Source organism: Podarcis tiliguerta, assembly GCF_965153285.1.
Source record: "Podarcis tiliguerta genome assembly, chromosome: 3".
NCBI classification, from domain to species: Eukaryota; Metazoa; Chordata; class Lepidosauria; order Squamata; family Lacertidae; genus Podarcis; species Podarcis tiliguerta.
In genome coordinates, this window is record NC_139536.1 from 38,824,673 (window position 1) to 38,845,930 (window position 21,258).

The window sequence follows — 21,258 nt, forward strand, 5'->3', positions numbered from 1 at the left end:
ATTGTGAATTGCCTTCAGATTTCAAGTTTTAACAACAACAATAACTGTGCCTTCACTTTATCATGCAATAACCATTTCCTGATCTTTTGTGTATTTTCAGATTTACAGTTGCAGCTATAGGTGCACTCAATTGTATAAGTTTGTGCCAAATATTGAGAGAATGTTTAGCATCAGTGATACAACAGATTTCCCCCCCGGTTAGTGCTCGTGGCTTGGGCTAATGTAAAACTGCGGCTGCCATCAGCATACGTACATCTTTTCACACAACGCAGGCACATTGCTATTTATTTAGCAAGTATACACTAATCACACTTAACTAGTCTGAGTGTGCTCTGCTTTAACTGTAACATTGAGACTGCACACACAATCTTATTTCCATGTGTGATCAGAGTTGTGATCCATGAGCTGCTTTTCAAGAGCATTGTTGCCAATGTGACTTCTCTGAAGTTAGTGCTCTAAGAAGGGCTGCTTCGTCAAGTACTTCACCATACCTTCACCCTCGGTAACTACTTTCATGCTCTCTGCTTATGTTGGCTAAGGGAACACCCTGATTTTGTGCCCCTTTTTCTTGCTCCTGTGTTGTGTCTGATTTAAAATCCTGCTGAGAATTAACGATTTGTTTTTGGCGCCTGCTCTGGAGATTCCAGCGATGGTGGCTTCCTCCACACAGGCATAACTATAAATTTTGCTGCACAGAGTTCTGAAGGTACTTATCACTCTGGTATCTGGGGGCTTTTTGACATAACTTAAACTGACAGACAGACATTTCCACAAACTTAAGAGAAAATTGCTCTGCAGCTGAAATGCCCTGCACAAAAGAAAGCTCATACTTAGCAAAAAGCATGAAAAATGAATATTAGTGGTTTAAATCACATTTTATAGAAAAATATACTTTTGGCACATAAAACTTTAGTTTTATGAATTATTTCATATCCATTTTTTTTGCTGGATTTGGAATTTATTTCTTTTCCTAGCCTTGTTTCTTTCCCCATGTATTTATTGCACTATTTCCTCAAAATCAGGCTAGGGTCACTCAAGGCAAATACAAACTGGGTCAAATCACTCAGGTGTGAGCCCATTGCTCTGAATGGAATTGTTCTCCATTTATATCATGGCAACAATAGATGTTATGCCAAGAAAGGAATGTTTTGTATCTGCTGAACAGCTCTAAAAGGTAAAAATCCTAAAATACTGACTGCTCCAGAAAGGATGAATTGGCTATACAAATATTTTTGCAGCCACTCTTCCAGAAATGGAGCAGCTTTTAAAGAAAAGAAATTATATGAAAACTTGAGACCCATACTACCAAAATAAGGACTTTAGAAAAGAACATATAGCTGAAGGATAGCACATCCAGGCTAGTTGGAAGTCGAATGATATAGCTGAAAGGGGAAATGGAGAATTCTAAAGAGAACCTAAGATACTCATGCTAAGAAAGAAATGCAGGTGAAAACAAAAAGGAAAACGGGAATGGAATTTCTGGATGACCTGATTAAACAGTCCAACTGGTTCCAGCTGGAGCAGTGGAAGGTTGGCCTGTTCATATCATCAGAATTTAAAATAAAAGTTCAGCAGCACCAAACCAGCACCACATCACATGCTATCACAAACCTTTTAGTCTTATTATATGGGAGTTGCATGCAGATACTTCTGACTAGACATGAATAGGTTGCTGCTATAAGTGTAATCACCTATTCCATGGAACAAGGAGTTCAGTTTCTTTGAATTCTATGAGACTTACTCCAGGTAAGTGTGTACTGGACTACAGACTTAAGACTGCAATCCTAAAAAACACTTATCTAGAAGTAGGTCTCATTGAACTCAAAGGGACTTACCTCCAAGGAGTCTTGCACAGGATTGTGCTGTTACAGTTTAGGACAGGCTTCCTCAAACTCGGTCCTCCAGATGCTTTTTTGGCCTACAACTCCCATGATCCCTAGCTAGCAGGACCAGTGGTCAGGGATGATGGGAACTGTAGTCTCAAAACAGGGCCGAGTTTGAGGAAGCCTGGTTTAGGATGAGGTTGCCAGAATATTTGTTAACCTACAAGTCATCTATAGCAAGGTCCAACGCCCACTGACTTTCATAGGAACTGTAGCCTAACACCTAGCTTTCAGCTGCTGTTTGTACATCATTTGCATCTTTGCAAGGCCACTCCTAAATCTCATTAAAGTCAGAGGTCAAGCCCCCCCTCAGTATATGCTCATTGCAAAGTATTTTTGATAAGTTATTTAAGGTTCAGATGAGGAAGCTGCCTTATATCAAGCCAGAACAACTGAACTATCTGGCTCAGTATCATCTACAGTAGCTCTCTAGGTTTTCAGACAGGGGTCTCTCCCATCTCTTCCTGGATATGCTGGAGATTGAACCCTGGATCTTTTGAATGCAAAGCATGTGCTCTACCTACTGAGGGCACAGCCCTTCCCATTCAGGAAGAAGGAAACAGGAAGGCTTCAATTGTCCACCAGCAGCCCAGTCTGACTGGCTATACCGTATTTCAACAACCATGATGGCATTGGGTTCCCTGTCTGATCCCTAGCCAGCTGGTACCACACAATGAAGAAACCTTTTCAAATGCAAAATGAATTTGCAGCAGTGAAAGGAAGCAATGGTCATAAACAGAAGTGACAAAGTGCAATGTAGAAATTGATTGCAGGTGTTTCCACCTATCCCCACCCAAAGGAGCAATTTTTCGTAAAATCAAACAAACAAACCTCATAAACATTTGGCAGACCGCTACACCAAAACAGACTTTAAATGAGCGCTGGTATCTTTTAGGAATGCTGAAACACTAATATATAATTCAAATCTGTATAACTGGAGCTGACCTTTGTAGTCCTGTGTAACAGCTCCATAAGATGAATCTTCAGAGGGTATGTATCCTTTCCCTTCAGGGCACAGTTCAGTAAACTCAGCTAGCAGGAAGATAAACCAAGAATCCAATTAGAAATGTATTCACGCATCACAGTGTGAAACACAACAGATGCAATATCTTAAAACAGCACTCTCATGTTCTAATGCATGATTTCTCATTTTATAAGTTCTCCTTTCTCATATTAGACATTTTTAGGGGGTGGGGAATGGACAATGATATTCAGCTATGGCCATGGCTCGTAAGACTGGTAAATGTTCCAGAGCAACTATAAAAAGATTCTTTTTAAAAGATGCATGCAGACTTTTTGTGATTCTGTTGGCTAAAAAGTGGTGCCCCAAATAAACAGAGGCTTCAAATAAATATAATGATAAAGCATGGAACTTAAAGCATATCTTGAGTAGAAATCCTGATTATTGATGTCCAGATAAGTGATCACTGAAGCAAAAGAAATCTAATAGGAAACTTTAACTCCCTGTGTAATACAGTAAACCTGCAATTGATGAGCATCTAATTTGTGCACATTCAGCTTAACATCCATGGCAAAAAGGGGGGAGGGTCAGAAAAAGGGTGGAGTGCTGGGGAAAATGACTTTGGCAATCCCACCCACCACTGAATTCAATGTGTTCTGACTATACACAATTTTGGCTTTAGGTGCGATCCTTGGAATGTAACCCCTGCATAAATTGTGGGCTTACTGTACAAAGGAACTGAATGAATCCACTGTAGACATATTCTTTGATGCCAAATGAAATAGGAAAGCAGAACACACTCCTTTATAACTAATAGCTCAACTCTATGCTTACTTATTCAAAAGTGCCAAAGAATCCAATGAGGATTAAGTCCAACATGGCTTGCATAAAGGATTAAGATCTAAGATTGCAGTTCTCCCATTTACTTGGGAGAAAGCCCCACTAAAAACAGTGGGATTTACTTCTGAATAAACATGCATAGGATTGCATAGTCAAACATGCAAAAGCTACCGATCCACATTATGGTGTTATGAATAGCAACTACCAGTGAATGGGAAATGATCACTTACGACTTCCAAGCACAGGACATGGGAATATTTCACAGTTATCACCCCAGCCGGCACCCAAAGTACAGCAGCATTCTTGTTTCGTAACATTGGATGTTAGTACATTATCGCAAAAATTTGCATCATTTAGATTGTAGTAGCATTCCTTCTTTTCATCTGCCATTTCTTTTGTATCTACTGGTAAATCTAAACACAAAAGATGAAAGATACAATGTCATACAGCAAAAGCAAATTCAGAAATAAATTATATAGTCTTGCCGCCTATCGTGTAATATTTGGTAGTTTCCATGGGCTCTCCAGACTGCAGAATTGTACTCTTTCACCCCAGTCCCTCCCATTTCTTTGTGTGAATTTCCTCTCTGATTTTTTTCCTGTGAGCCTTATTTGTGGCAACATCTGCATTTACATCAGTCACACTCAGCAGATGCTAATCAGGTTCCCCATTAATCAGGATATGCAAAATGACTTCATTGCCTGATTTCAAATCGTGATGAAGAGGAAACCCTGGTTAGAGAGAACTGTGGCTAATTTGGGTGCTGTGATTATACAGACAGAGAAATATCACAGTTATGCCCTTAAACTTCTCTGATTAATGTCCATGGGATTTGATGCAAGAATATTCAGGTCCCCAGTCCTTATAATACATTGCTGACATACAATCCTTAAGAAGAAAAGATACAACAGATAAGATTATACCATTTTGCCATTAGACCATTAAACACAATTGAACCCACATATTGGAAGCTTACTGACCCAATTTTTCCTAGAAGCTTGTACACACACCTTACTTCTTCATATTGCTTATTTGCTTTTTAGTGAGAATTGTTAAGCTTGTTAATCTGAATAACGCAGAGCAAAAGTTCCTCACAGTTGTAAATTGTAAGATACCCACATGAAGGAGTTAAACCATATCCAGATTGAGGAGAGGTGCAATTAGAAATTTATTGCCTTAAATTGTAATCTGCCTTATTGTGCTCAAAATATTCTACAGTTATGATGAATAAAATAGTTGTTTAAGCAGGATATATATCTTAACATGCAATGCAGTTGTTACCAAACACTTAACATTTTTCTTTTCTCTCTTCAGAAGAATGCGTGTTTGCGTCAGAGGACATAAACAAACTGTCATACAGAGCTATTCAAATTTAGCACACCAACACACTGATTTCTCTTTGATATTTTGCCAAGGTCAATGTGTGCTATGGGGAAACACCCAGCTGAGTGCTATTTTATCTTTGTTAGTCTAGTCTGTGGTCTCTCCTCATCAGATAATTACAGTTTTCTATAATGTGCTGAATTTCATGAAGTACAGTGGTTTTGTGGTATTCCTCAGCCCAATAAGAACCAAACGAAGACTATCATGTGTCACAGAAATCTAGCTGAAGTAAATTGGTTCTCTCAAGGTGAGAGGAGGCTCAGTACCTTAGTCACCATAGTACACATTTTCATTGGACGTAGGCCATATGTTGAGGTGAACTAGAGCCAGAATCTTGAAGAGCAAAAAACTATCCAAACCCTTCCTTCCCACTCTTTAAGCCACAACAGTTTCCAAGGAAAGGAGAGCCAAAAACCAGCCCAAGAGGAATGAGAAACAAACTCCTCGTTGCAAAATCAACAGGGTCTAGGGGCACCTAACAAATTTATTGGGATACCGACCTTCCGTGGGCCAGATCCCACTTATTTAATCAGATGAAATATATATAAAAAATTGTCCAGTAGCACCTTAGAGACCAACTAAGTTTGTTCTTGGTATAAGCTTTCCTGTGAATATTGGTATAAGTTTTCTGAAGAAGTGTGCATGCACACGAAAGCTTATACCAAGAACAAACTTAGTTGGTCTCTAAGGTACTACTGGACATTTTTTTTATTTTCCCCAACTATGTCAGACCAACACTGCTACCTACCTGAATCTTTAATCAGATTAATTAAATAGTTCATTTAAATGGGTGAATATATGTACTCTGAGCAGAGAGATGATTATTTCTTTTTGGTTTATTAACAAAAAGTGCAAAAATAACAAAGGGGGGGACCCCCAAACATAGCTCAAAGTATTACATATTGTATGAGATAGCAGCACTGTGTAGAGTACAAATTAATACAGAATCTAATCAGTGTGGGTGTGACTCTGTTGGTCTAGCAAGGTTACTCCTCTGGAATTTGAAACTCTTTGTGACTATTTAATCCTATTTTATACTTGGGATTCTCAGTTCTTCCTCCCATTATGTGCCCAGAACTTTTTTTAAAAAATAAAGCTGTTTACACAGCTGTGACTGAGAGTTAGGCAGGCAAGCCTTGTGAATGTTTGGAAACTGAACGAGACACAAAAACTTTTCGTTAAAAAACACCCAGAAATGTACAAAGACTCATCTTGGTCTGCACATGATTCTTTGCCTATGTTATTAACCACTTAATATATACGTTTGAAAGTAGATTGTTTCAGGAAAGTACATTTGGAAGATACACCTGCAAGTCTCCTTTTGAACAGGTGGATACTATGGAATGTATGTTGCTTTACTTCAGAATGCGAAAGCAGATTATTCTTAGAGTTGGGAGAAGGTTCATAAATCACAAACCTTAGAACAGGCTTCCTCAACCTCGGCCCTTCAGATGTTTTGAGACTACAATTCCCATCATCCCCGACCACTGGTCCTGCTAGCTAGGGATCATGGGAGTTGTAGGCCAAAAACATCTGGAGGGCTGAGGTTAAGGAAGCCTGCCTTAGAATATCAGTGCCTGATAGTGAGAAGCAGAAGACCACTTAATAGAGGGCAAAGGATGGTCGAAGTGCAAAGAAACACCTTCCTAAGGCATGCTGAGACCTTCAAATCCCGCAGCTGAAGGGCTTTGGTGTGAATTTCACTGTCATTGCTGCTGAAGAATTTAGACTTCTCTGAGAACTTTCAGAAGTTTTCTATTTTTTAAACTGAGAAGTGTGTGTTCTCTGTTGGCTCTAAGTGACAGATCCTAGGAGCTGAGTGACACAGATTCCGTCCAGTAAACAACGAACATCTTGAAAAGCTGGTGACTAGACTCTACAAAACAGTCTGTCTGAAGAGCCTGGACTCCCTTTTTCATTGAGGGATTGTGCTGTTTTACTGATAAATCTCTTGATCTGCTCAAGGGCAGGTGGGAGATCCAGTATAGCAGGCAAGTTATAACTTCATTATTCTAAGGCCAACATTGATCAGACCGGCTGTGCAGTTGGCTTGGCCTCCACACTGGAAGTGCAAGACTCAGAAAAGTCTCATATGTTGGGTTTGTAATTTGGGGTCTAAATCAACAGGACTATCCTCTTCTCACCTGCTTTTGTTGAAATGAGTCTAGGGTCTTTCTTAAAAACTATCATTTTAATGAAGCAGTTTGACCTTGTTGTTTATCTGCTGAGGGTAACATCAACAAAACAGATACACCAGAAATCACTACCAGGCAGGTTGCCCAAGCACAGCCTTCCCCCACCTTTAGCCATACATAATCCATTAGGAATAACCTTGAAAAGCACTTCAGTTATTTTTGCTTCTAGCTGATAAAATAAAGTTTAAATTACAACCTCAACAAACAGTTAATTACTTTCAAATTAAGTCTTAATGAATGCTTTCTTATTCTGGGCTGCAGGAAAAAGAATGTGCTGCTGATTAAACACGTTACTGATTAATTCATTTTTAACACTAGATTTCCTATTAGTCACATATCTGCCCTCAAAAATGGGAGTCAAATGGTCAGACTGTGACAAGATCCTTTCAGAACGCAGTAATCTGATAATTTCCTGCCAAGTAAAGCAGAAACAGAAGAAAATCCCTTGGTGTAGAGTAAAGACAAGTGTGAACACGTGGCATTCTATAAATGCCTTAAATATATTTTAAATGTGCTGAATTAAAATTATGCTTCAAATGGACACCAGATCTCACTTGGAATAAGTGACATCTTCTCACTTAGCAGGAAAATTGTAGCATGTAGGATGTATATTTGTATACATCCAACCTTCCTCTCACATTGACATTAAATGAAACAAGTGTAACCTATGTAAAATTAATACTTTCATCAGGAACTTGCTTTGCACAAAGGATGCTGCTGCAAAGATGTTATAAGAAATGGAGAAAAAGATGAAGTGGCCATGGCAGTTCAAGACGGTCTCCTGGCTTTGGCTGGGGCTCAGCCAATCACAGATGAGCTAGGGGGTGCAGCTTGGTAGTGGATCTGAGGGGAATTTTCTTCCTTTTGGTCCGCTCCCTGGCTATAAAAGCCAGTCACGCATCAGCCTCAGCTGTCATTGGATTCACTCTCTCCCTACTCTTAATATTTTAGGTCTGCCTGAGGGTAAGTGACCCTGCGAAAGACATTGCTATGGAAGTTTTTGGTCACCATATTTGGGGCCTGGGAGCAATTTGCCTTCAGACAAATTGGGCCTGTCTGGGGTTTCTGCCTACCTCATAGCAAGTGCCACAACTTGACATCGGACAAGACATTGGGTTGCATTATTAGTCTAGGTGGACGGGGTGTGTGTGTGGGGGCCCTTCCCAGCCCAAGGAATCAGGGTTTCCTCTTAATCCCTCCCCTGGAAATCTCAGGGGGTTGCCCCAATTTGACATAGGGCAATCCTTAACCTTAACCCTGCCAAATACTCAACCAGCAGGCACGTTGGTTGATTCAGGATACACACCCAATGTCTGCACAAAAACTTGCTAACATCTGTAATCAATAAAGTTGCGATTTGTTTAAATCCCATGTGATTGTTCTGTGTTTATTGCAACTTTATCATCCCTTGGCCACACGACCCACAGCTTCACTGCACCAGGACCTGCAAATGGAAGCTGTAGAGGCTGAGTGAAAAGGAGAGGTGGCTGTGTTGAGGGATGAAAAGATAGGAAAGCCATGATGATACATGACATTAAAACTTCATGTCTTGGATTTAGACCACTTATTTAAATTAAAAAAACCCAAAACCTATACACACATTAGATAACATGACATAATCATACGATGATTTCACCCACCAGTTACAGATTCAACTCCTTCCCATGTTTGTCAGACTGTGCATTTATATGGTCCAATTCAGTGCCAATGGGACATTACCTGGCGAGGAACGGAAGCGACACTGTCCCGTCATTGGGTCATACTCCTGGTTTTCATCGGAACACAGACATAGGAAGGAGCCTTCCACATTTTCACAGAGGGCTTCCCCGCATACTCCACTCAGCATTTCACATTCATTCACATCTGTAAAATTAAACATTCAAACATTATCTTTCATTAAAAAGGTGTGAGTGAGTGAGTGTGCTACTATTCTAGTAGTTTGTGTGCTTGTTTTGTCATCTGAAAAATTAGACTATTTATGTAATTAAAACATTTTCATTCCTCCTTTCTGTTTGGCCAAGCCTCCCAGGGTGGCTCCCCACAAAAGAACACAATATCAAACATGCAACCAAGCAATCCATATATATATATCTAATGATGTAGCAGGAAAAGTATAACAGACTAGAGCAATAAAAACACTAAAATCAACACAATTCATTGGAGGGGGGGAAACAATGAACATTATAGCCTGGACAAATAAAAATGGCTTTCCCCCAAAGGCATAGAATTTAGCACCAGGTGGAAACAAAACTACAAATTACACTAGGCACGTAGTTTGGCCTTCAGGGTTTTTAATTTTAATTTTACTGCAACTATAAACTGTGGGGAGAAGGAACAAATTCCTGACAAAAATGGCAATAAACAGCAGCTTGTCTCCTGATACAAATAGTAGCTTGGATGCAGGGACAGCAATTTTTGTCAGGACTCCATTGTGCTTCCCCCTACTACATTCTCAGTCTTTATTGGACTGCCCTGCAGCTGCTATTTACAGATAAAAAGTAAACATTAAGTGCTATGGAGACCACTGTCTTCACCCCCATCGTACAGCCCGGACACTGAGGTCCAGCTCTGAGGGCCTTCTGGTGGTTCCCCCACTACGAGAAGTGAAGGTTACAGGGAATCCCACATTTTCTTAAGATAACCAGTGACTGCTAAACTAATTTAAGTTTCCAGTGTAGCATAAGCTTTACGTTCACATCAACATGTCTCCACTGCAATTCTTGTTAGGAAGGCCATGTTCCGAATCCCTGTGCAACTTGCTTCAAAGCACTTCACACAAGCTTCATATAAAGCCCATAGGTTTGCTCCTCATCATAACCGGGCAGCCCATTCTATTTCGAGAGTGGTACTTTTTGAATATTTTAAATTAACCAACAGCTAATCCCTTTTTACGTACTGCAGGAGAAAAAGAATGAAGATATCCAAAAAGATGGCTCTATATTTGACTGAAATAGATGGCTATGTATATAGCAAGAGCCTATAAGGAAAATAAAGCCCGACAGCTGTAGGAGTAATGTGCAACAATAGAAGCATTCGCCACATGCTGGAAATAACGTAGCTTCAGTTGTCTATGCTCTGGTAACCTCTAGGTTAGATAACTGTAATGCATTATATTTGAAGGTGGTTCAGAAAGTGCAACTAGTCAGAACTCAGCAGCCAGATTGCTGACTGGGACCAGGCAGATATAGAATGGAATTCAACTTCATGCTAATACAATAATTCTGCCAGCACAAGTATTTCTGCTTGCCAGATAGGGCGATTTCCCCTCATGTGCTATTGCTGGGGTTCTCTAAACACTTCAGAGCAGATTTGGGGGTGTCATGGGAAAAACCCATTGCGCTGGTGAGAGTCTCTATGTTGGCTTCCACTAGCACACTGAGTTAGCTGAAACCAGCCCTGAGTGTATAACACTGCTTCTGGCACAACTGCAGGAGTTGCAACTGGTTCCCAGGACAAATTCAAAATGCTAATTTTGACCTATAAAGGTCTTATTCCACTCAAGAACTCAATATATCAAGGACTGCTTTCTCCCATATGAACTTACCCAGACTCTACAATTGTTATCTGAGGCCCTTCTCTGTGTGTCCCCTCCAAGAGAGGTGTTGACGGTGGCAATGAGGAAATGGGCCTTTACAGTGGTAGCCCCCAGATTGTGGAATGATTTCCTCAAGGAGGCTTGCCTGGCATTGACGTTCTCAGCTATTCAGTGCCAGTCAAATACATTTTTGTTATCCCTGGCTTTTGGGTCTAAGATGGGTGGTTTTTTTTACCTCCTCATATTATATTATTTTTTTACTTCATCTTTGAATTTGAGCTTGTTTACTGTGTGAAAAAATATACACAGAAGGTAATTCATTCTGCTGATATATAAAAGGAAAAATCAAGAAAAGCTGTGACAGATTATACAGCTCACTAGAATTACTCACTTCAAAGTGTGGTTAACATTCCTACCATTGACCCAAAAGGTTGAGCTTCAGGAATGCACCTCTGTTCAGTCAGCAAATTATATGAGAATACCCAAAACACTATCTTGGTAAGGGATCATTTCAGCAGGACATACAGTGAATCTCTGTTCCAATACCTTTTTGCTAGAAAAGCATTACACTGATGTATTCTGCCGCCCAAGCTGCACATTTCCCTTTCATTGTTGGGCCAAGGTATCATCTTCCACTGTTTTCTTGTGACCGTTGCAAATAAAATCATAAACTTGGTGCATCCTACAAGAATGCTTGCTTGTGTGGCGCACATATACGGTCTGGAATTTTTCACTTCACCCTCACTTATTCCAGACCTTCCTGCAGTTCCTTATGCTTCTGTGCTCAGTAAGGGCATGTGCTAAACAAATCTAATAATGAACTGGGTAGGATACTGTAGCTATATTTGGCTTAAAGATTATACTGAGGAAGCAGATTTTCTTTTAAACCCTGAGAAATTTCCTGCTGGCTTACCTGAAAATTCTTAGGTAACTGTGTGTATCTATTTATGCATGTGCTTCTCCACATGTATCTAATTTCCTGCAATAAAGGTTTGTGCCCATGGGATGATATAACATTATTCCTACAGGGTCTATATTCAAGTTAGAATAGAGCACAGTCTGGATTTTCAGATAGTTGCAATGCATGACATTGTTTATGAGATAACCTGTGAACAGATGAGCTATGGAATATTTTATGTGTGGTTTTTTTGTGGAAATCAAATACTAGGGCCATATTCAGGAGGCAAAAATATTGCTTCTAGTGGGTTGGGCGCACAATGAGGGCCTTTTCAAATTCTGCCACAAGCAGTGATGTTAACTATCAAGACAAGAAGCACAACAGGATGTTCTTGAAATATGAGTTGCATGCTGTGTTTTGGATTCAGACACGCACCAGACTGAACTATTCAACTTATACTTTTTCAGCACCTTCAAGGGCCTTTGGCAAAAAGGGAAGAAGGTAAAATCCAAACATTTTCAGAGGGCTTATCATTATGACAGGCCAGGATATATAAACACTTAAATAAAATAAAAATCTAGTCACCACTTAATAACATACCAGGAAATGTATCACTTATTAGCAAAATTAACCAGAATTGACAAGTTCATCACAATACCAAAGGGTTTTTTTATGATGAGAAATATATTTTGTGGGGACTACAGAAACTCTGAAATCTGTTCAACTACTTTGCCAAAGGAGGTGGCTGTACCACATGACAGTCTATATTTCCTGTAGGCTTTGCAAAATTCTGGCCATTTAACTAAGAGTCTAAACAGATGTTACATTGAGATTTGTGAACAGCTTGATGTTTTCAGAAACAGAAGGTTCTAAGAAGGTGAAATAATTGGCTTGCCTTTGGTTTCAGTTCAGATTTAGCACCATTTCCTATTCCAATTTGAATGGGTAGGCATGTAATATAAATAATAAGGAAAGCATTCACTGGGCTTCCCCTAAAAACTCATTGTTCAAGGAAATCTCACAACTCACCCACACACTCTTGTCCATCCTGTAGATACTGATAACCCTGATAACAAAGGCAGCGGAAGGACCCGGGTGAATTGTCGCAGAACCCATGACTTCCACACACAGTGCTGTTGGCGCATTCATCCACATCTGAAAATAAGATACATTAATATCAGGTGGGAAAATTTCTAAGGCCAACTTTCAAACGCTGGCATGTGGAGCTAAACAAACAGACTAATTACAGATTTTGAACGACATATAGCTGGGGAAAAACATTTAGGTGCTGTTTTTCTTACATGTTCAGAGATTAAGAGAGACTGACTACATGATGCTAATAAAAAGCAAATAATCAGTTTTCACAAAAAACAAAAGAATAACGTACATGGACAAAAGCATGCAATACATTTACACCATTGTGGGTATAGTTAGACCCGCAACTTACACACATTTTTCACTTGTGCGCATTCAGCTTTACGTGCTTGGCAAAAAAATGAAAAGAGGTGGAAAGGGGACTGGTGTCCAGGGGTAAAAAAAGCTTTGGTAATTCCACCCACCTTTACACCCAATGTGTTTTGACTATATGCAATTTTGGCTTTGTGCACTATCCCCTGAACACAAACCCCACATAAGTTGTGACTGCTGTAATTAAGCAACACAAGACCATCACATTTAATTAATAAATATCATGAGAAACATCTTACAATGCAGATTTTTATCCATCTCATGGAATCAGATGGATCTGCAAGATCTTCTCAGATGATAACAGGGCCATTACTGGCATTCTCTTATTTGAAAAAGGTTGAAAAGGTTTCTGTATGCACTGAGGTACAGCTCTTACAAAAGCATGTTCCATATCCTCTGATGATATGCGTATGAACACCATTATACTGTTAGAATATATTTCACACTGAAAGTTTAAAAAGTGAGATGAATAGTTGAGTAAAGTATGATTCAGAGAGCCAGTTACTTATTTCCACACTCACACACATTTCTTTGGAAGTCAGTGTGTATTTTTGCTGCAATATTTTATCCACATTTGTTTAACAGGTCAAGATGTCATGACAAATACTATTGGAAAAATGAGAAGTTCCTCAGTTAATAATTTATATTGCCTGTCTAATGCTACTGAGCAAAAAAAGTTCACAATTACGTATTCTTATATCTATGGGAAACAAAAAACAGGAAACAAAAATAACATAGAGCACCACAGAAAAATGTACTCACAACAAAATAGCACGTTCCTCAGTTTCAATGGAATGTAGGGGCAAATGAAATATTAAATTGTTCTGCATAAGATCCATTTTAGCAATGAGATTTAGCCAATGCATAAGCTTGAAAAAGAATATTGTAACATTCTTCTATGAAGTGCTTAAGGCAAGATTAGACTTATGCACATAAAAATGAATCCTTCTTCACACTATCGTATGTTCTAGATGAAGGCACAGGAATTTCCATGCATTGTCTAATCCAGGAAATTAAAAGGTCATAATGAATCTATGCCTCTATTGTTAGAATAGGAACCATACTTTTTGCCTTGTTCTTAAAGTCTGTCTTTGTTTATTCTTTCCCATAGATCTCTTAACTTTAATACTGTTGACAAGGAGGTGGCGCTGACATGGCTACGGACAGTGAAAGGAAGACAGAATTGCACTAGAATGACCTCATTCTTCTCCTTCTGAGAAAACTCAAAGAATTACATTGTGCAGATGTTCATCAATCCAAATTATTGTCCTGACTGGGAATCTGAAAGAGTCACTTCTGTCAACACTGTAGATAAAGGAATTCTGTAAGGGCCCTTGTGGAGAAAGTGAAAAATATTTCTGGGTTTGATAACTGGGATGGGTTACTTTACTTAAGTCCAGCTCTCATTTTTTAAAAAAAAAATTGAAGTGTATATACCTTTTTGTATTTAAAATGAATTGCAGGTGTAAAGTTACTAAAATTTCTGTTTTATTATTTAAAGCTAAATCATTATTTACCTTTGTGTCACACATGTATAAATGTGATTATATGCACATTGGATACTTTGCTTACTATTGTTTGATTCTCAAACAAGAATATTTTACATGCAAAAAATAGTGTGGGTCATTTAGGAATGGTCAGATATCCTGCATATATAAGTGGGGCTTAAGCCAAAAAAGATCATGAACTATTTTTTACTCCCCTTCTGCCCTCTCACTCACAGCTACATTCCAGATAGTTCTTTTTTTAAAGCCATAACCCATATAAGCATAATGCAGATTTACTTGTATCAAGTTATATGGCACTGGGCAAATGCATAAAATGTAGGAACATTACTTCAGTCAATACCAAAAGCTGCCCAACTTCTCACATGGAAAGTCAGCATGGAAGAACCTATTGCCACCAGATAAAATAGCAGAAATTTAAAGGTCTGAATTGTATATTAAAAACCCATAACAAATAATGAAACAGTCAATATTACTGAGGTTTAGTTCTGGTCTGGACATCATGACAAACTGTGGTTTATTGTGACAGGAATGAGTCTGGGGCTCAAGTACCCCCCCCCCCCATTCCTTTTTTTGTTTAGTCTGAACCTAGCAGATTGTGGCTAATCTTCACTATGGTTTGTCTGAAGCAATCCAACTTCAGATCATAGTTTAAAAACCTTCTTCTTTCAACTAGCCATAGTTAAGATTAACCACAGTTTAGAGTTTGGATGTAATAATAAACTGCAGTTAATCAAAATGGGAGCAAAAGTACTATTTATTTCATTATACTTTTAAGTGTTGTCACCCACATTCAGTCAATAGGAAGGGCCATAGCTCAGTGGCAGAGCTCAAGTTAAAATCCCACCATCTCTAGGAAAGATACCTATCTGAAACTTTGGAGAGCCACTGCCAGTCAGTGTACATGGTGGACAGATGTCCTATGTTTGTTCCTAATTATCATCACCCCTTACTGCATCAGACTTAATTTCCTTTTTCTTTCATTTAGCCCATCTTACCTTCACATGTTTGGCCATCTCTAGAAATAGTAAAACCCTGCTCACAAATGCACTGGAAAGAGCCCAATGTATTGAGGCATTGCCCATGAGGTAAACAGAGATTGGATGCTGCACATTCATTGATATCTGCAGGGGGCAGAGAAACAGCAACCAAAGATGCATCATTTTATTAGAAGGCTACATACATAATTATAAGGAACTCTTAACAAAGAAAGTTGTGCTATTGGACAAGAGAACTCTAACCTGAATTAAAGGCTGACCTGTACCCCAAAGGTGAAAATTTATCTGAATGGGGGATAAAAAGTCTCCCACCTGAATACAGAAAGCTCGCGGCTGCCCATCTTACAACCCATACCATTAGTGAGAATTGATATGCCTACCTTGGTAGCCAGTAGGGAGCTATAGATATCAACATGGAGAGTAGACTGTAGGAGCTTTATAATCATGCTATTTTTATGGTTTTCAGCTCTTCGCTTAAAGGAAAGCTTATGTGGCTGGCAAGTAAGAATCCATGCCTTATGGACATTTCCCCAAATGCAGATATGATAAGGTACAACAGTGTACTTCTTATCCTTCTAGCTCACTGTGATATTATAATAGTTCTATAGCCAAGCTATGTGGTGTAATGGTTACAGTGTTGGACTTGTTGGGATTTTGACTACGTGCCATTCTGTGCAGCTTCACACAAAGCAATTAGAAGTTGGCCAAAAGCCAAGGATGACTGAGCAGAGAGGAGTTTGGATTGGGATTTGATATCCCGCCTTTCACTCCCCTTCAGGAGTCTCAAAGGGGCTAACATTCTCCTTTCCCTTCCTCCCCCCACAACAAACATTCTGTGAGGTGAGTGGGGCTGAGAGACTTCAAAGAAGTGTGACTGGCCCAAGGTCACCCAGCAGCTGTATGTGGAGGAGCGGAGATGTGAACCCGGTTCCCCAGATTATGAGACTACCGCTCTTAACCACTACACCACACTGGCTCTCAGGAGTTATTCTGCCTGGTTTTATGAGACCTTGGATACAGCTCTACCATTGGTTGAGGTCTCATGCAGGCATGATGACTTATGACCTTACTGACTGGATAGTGTTGTTGGTCAGTGTGGTGTTCTGAGAGTCATTTGGAGTTTGTTAAGAGAGAGCTAGTTAAGATCCATTTCTGTTCTTGTATATAGTAACTTGTAGAGTCTGCTATAAATAATAAACACCTCTACATAACCAAGTTACTAGTAGCAATGTCTTGTTCCTGCTTCGTCTATCCTGCCTACAACTGATTGCTTTCTGGAAGTCTGCGTATGCTCTGCTAGGTCTGGCTAAGGTCCTGCAACAGGTCAAAGTTGCGAAACACCAACAGGACTATGACCTGGGAAGCCAGGGTTCGAAACCCCACTCAGCCAGGAATCACACTGGGTCAGCTTGGGCCAGTCGCCATCTCTTAGCCTAACCTATCTCACAGGGTTGCTGTGAGGATGAAATGAACACCACCTTGAGCTCCTTGGAAGACAAAGGTGTATAAATGTAATAATAATAATGATGATGATGATGATGATGATGATATAATACCTTGACAACCCCTGGAGGGAAGCAGCTGGAAGCCATCTGGGCAAGTGCACTCATAAGAACCTTTGGTATTAATGCAGTTCCCTCCACGGCAAACATCGCTGTCTTCTTGGCATTCATCAATATCTGAAATGAACACAAGCAGCAATCAAACCACTTCAGAAAAGATTATGCTAACAACAGCACAATAATATGTCACTGAAATATCTACTGCTGGCAGAGGCTAGGGTATGGTGCTGGCATTGTTTTAGTGATCTGGAAACTGCTTTGTGACCACTGTGGTGGTGAAAAGCAGTATATAAAAAGCAGTATATAAATATAGTAAATAAATAATCCTATCCTGCCGAAATATGACATATTTAAAATTCCTTGCATATAAAATCCTACACCTATTTGTCTGCAATTTGGCAGCCTTCAACAGCCTCAGAAGGAGATATTACAAATTAATATTACTCTCAATAATTAAAATTATTATGACCGCTTGCTGATTTCTCAATTGTAAAAAGAAACCCTTAAGGCAGTTTGTGTGAAAAACTCATAGAAAATTTGACTGAATTCCTCATATAGACAACGGAACTTACCTTCACAATGGTCTTTTGTAGGTGTCAGCTGGTAGCCTTGGCCACAAATGCATCTGTATGATCCAGCGATGTTTCTGCATTGACCATTTGTGCAAAGCTGCTGCCGTTCACATTCATCTACATCTGCAAATTATAAGACAGTGTTTAACTTCTAACTGAGCCCAATTGTTTCTTATCAATCTTTTCTCTCTTTGTGGGGGTAGGTATACGTTAATCAGCAGCAAGCTGTGGGTTCTCCACTGTACTTGCACAGCTGTGGCCAGATGGTCTAGTGGGTCTAGTTTTTTAAATATGGCCCTTAGCCTTGTTGAGATTAGGGTAACTAACCCACCTTTAACTCGCCCCCCTCTAGTACTTAAAAGACCTGGGAGGGAGAACGCAGAAAAACCATTTAGCTCCACTTCACTTGTGCTCCAGGTCTCCTGGAGAAACACAATGTCATGTCTCTGGATGTGTTTAGCAAAGGATTGGTCAGAAACCCTCTTTTGCCAACCTGCAATATTCCAAGTTAGCAAGGCAAGGTTGCACGTTGTCTTGCCAAACATTGATCTTAGTCAATTTGCCTTTAAAAGATTTTTTGGGCCTATCTTTTTATCTGTTAGTTGGATTTCATTCATTTTGGCAATGTCCATAGATGTATTGTCGCCCAGGTACTCAATGGAGTCAATTGAAGGGTGCAGCGTGCTAACATTAGTGATCAGAACTCCTTTTTTTGGCGAATCTACCTTGAGGTGTTCTATTTGACTGATACCAAGTTCATCCTCATCCAGGTATCTCATGCTGGTCCAAGAGCGCGTTGTGGTTGTCATAGGGATGGTTTCCTTCTTAGATGGTAGATTGTTGCTGTCCCTTACGCACTGTGTTAGATCTGTTGCTGTCAGGTTTATCTCTGCAGCTGCAGAGGTATTATAAAGGTAGTCTTTCATGGTTGCCATAAGGATGGTTTCCTTCTTAGATGGTAGTTTGTCCCTTGCGCACTGTGTTAGATCTGTTGTTAACAGGTTTATCTCTGCAATTGCAGAGGTATTATAAGAGTAATCTTTCATGGGGTCTGTCTTGGCTTTTTCAGAGAGGTTCTCTTTCTTTAATTGGTCCGTTGCCGGTTCTTCCTCTCTTACTTTTTCCTGAGCATTCATCTCTGTTAGCTTATTTCTAAGGGTCTCCAATCTTCTCAAGATCTCAGATTGGGCAAGGGAAGGCAACAATCCAAACTGATTTATTAATGCCTTTTCTTCTGGATAGAAGTTATCCGTCCCCTCATTAGGCAGTCTCATCTCCTGTCTTAGTTTCAAGGACCCTTGCTCAGTATGTTCCAGTTTGTCTTTTGAGTGTCCTCTCTCCTCCTTTGGTTTACAAGAAAATCTTATCTCAGCTGTCGTAAACTCATCAGGGAACAATTTCAAACATGTGCTGTTTTCAAAGAATCTTGTTACCGTTATCCTTTTCTTTAACAGCAAATGTCTTGATCTATATATATATTTAGCCAAGATTTGATCTTTGAAGGAGGCAATCACTCGCAGAGAGTATCCATTGTAGAATATGAAATCTACTGAGGTAATGTCCTTTAATTTTATTTTCCCTGGCAGCATATCATCTAAAGTATTCACAAAATGCACCGAGCGTTCTTCCTGTGTAAGGAAGCCCTTTGGCTTCGGGTAGTTAAGAAATGCTAACTTCCTATCTGCCAACATCAGTTTCCATCCTTTATCCTGGGGCAAGTCTTGCCCTGCTACTGGCTCATCTTGAGATCTGCCATAATCAATGGTATGGGGTGAGTCTTCTTTAATATTTATGGATCCTTGGGGTTTCAGCATAGAGCACCCGGGTAGTGATTCCGTTTCCTCACTTGTTTTGTTAGGCAGCGATGATGTTTCTTTCAAAGACTTCAGCTGGATCTTTTTTCCTGGATCCACACTGTTGTTCTCTCTGCTGCCATGTATAGCAGGTTTGTTAGAGTTTGTTTTTGATTTTGTTGGGATCAGCTTATATAGTCTTTTCCAGCATACTTTACATGCACGCCGGTTTATAACAGATTTCCTTGCAATTTTTATGTTCTTACTTTTCTTTTTAATTTCAGCTTTCTTCTTATGGGATCTCTTACTGATGCCTCGCTTCTTTTGATTTACTTCAATAGGAAATTCAGTTTTAGGGACAGATACATACAACCCTATGTCCTTTCCTTGTTGTAAATGATTTTCCGCTGCTGATCCTTGTGTGCACTTGCTGGTCGCTGGTTGCTTTGTATATTCTGGCTCTTGAGGGGTGGTTGGTGGATTGACACCATGAAATTCTGAGCCTTTAGCTTGGAGGGGATAATTTTCCACTAATGTCAGAAGCAGCCCATTTGTTATTGTTAAGTATTTTTTCATAGCTGCCAGATCCAGATTTATAGAGAGCAGCCAGTCCTGAGGATAGCAGTCATTGTTTTCCGTCTGGGAGCCCATAGATGAAGTCTGGGATTTCTGGGAGTTTCGGGTTTCTTCCTGTAGCTCTGAAGATAATACCTCAGCCAAGACTATTTCATGGGCCAGGCTCATTGTATTTCTATTTTGGTTGTTATTCTCCGTGTCCTGTATTCCTCTAGAGAAGGTTGAGTGATCTTGAGCAGCAGAGGGAAAAGGAAGAGCCTCATCCTGCTTCAACTCAACCATCTCAGCCATCTTTTGCCCGTTTCCATTTCCATTCTCGTTGTCCCTTGTATGTAAAAGGTATTGCGTGATTTTACTCTGTTTCTCATAACACTCCTGGAACAATGGGCTTGTCGCTATCCCCAGGTCCCTACGTTTCTTTCTAGTAAGTACCATTTGTAAATCTTTGTTACCAATCAGGGTTATTCTTCCTATTTCAAAAACTATGCCTCTTAGGAAGTCGAAAGCTCCACCCAGCTATAGACTGAGGTCCAGATTGAGGCAAGATTTGGGATAGCTGTTTGTAGTTTGTAATTTGATAGCTTGTAGTTCGGAGCGTAACACGAACTCTGCAGCTAGTTCGGCGGCCATCCACTATGTGGTGATACTTCCGGACGGTGTTGGAAAACTGGGAATAAATCTCTTGAACACAGGGCGAACTCCCCTCTCCGGCAGCCTCCTTCGACTAGCTCTCCTTCTGCACCGGCGTCCTGTCGCGTTGGGTCTCGGCTCCCCTCCCCGCCCAGGCAATAAAACTATTAGCTCTAAAACTCCAAAACTATTAGCTTCAAAATCTCAGAGGGCAGCAAGGGGTTGCTGCTCCCTAGTCAGATTGAGCAGTAAAACAATAAAACACTAACTAAACAATAAAACAATAAAACACTAACTAAAAGTAAAGAGAAGCGAGGAGGTGATAAAACAGCTGGTAGGACGTTAAAACTAAGAGTTTAAAACCAAGAGGTGGCTAAAAAAAAAAAAAAAAAAAAAAAAACTGCTAAAAAAAAAGAGGCTTTTATTTATTTTATTTATTAAACCCATAAATGTTGGATTA

General features: G+C 39.8%; 1 protein-coding gene across 12 annotated transcripts in view; it reads right to left on the reverse strand.

The window, feature by feature from the left end:
- LTBP1 (latent transforming growth factor beta binding protein 1) overlaps positions 1-21,258 on the reverse strand; it is a 180,216-nt gene that overhangs the window by 24,544 nt on the left and 134,414 nt on the right. For all 12 annotated transcript variants that reach the window (XM_083432124.1, XM_083432120.1, XM_083432127.1 and 9 more), the window contains 7 exons: positions 17,800-17,922; positions 17,222-17,344; positions 15,666-15,791; positions 12,725-12,850; positions 8,982-9,125; positions 3,915-4,097; positions 2,829-2,915 (listed from right to left, as the gene is read on the reverse strand). In XM_083432124.1, coding sequence (XP_083288250.1) covers positions 2,829-2,915; positions 3,915-4,097; positions 8,982-9,125; positions 12,725-12,850; positions 15,666-15,791; positions 17,222-17,344; positions 17,800-17,922 — 912 coding nt within the window. The remainder of the gene's footprint in view (positions 1-2,828; positions 2,916-3,914; positions 4,098-8,981; positions 9,126-12,724; positions 12,851-15,665; positions 15,792-17,221; positions 17,345-17,799; positions 17,923-21,258) is intronic.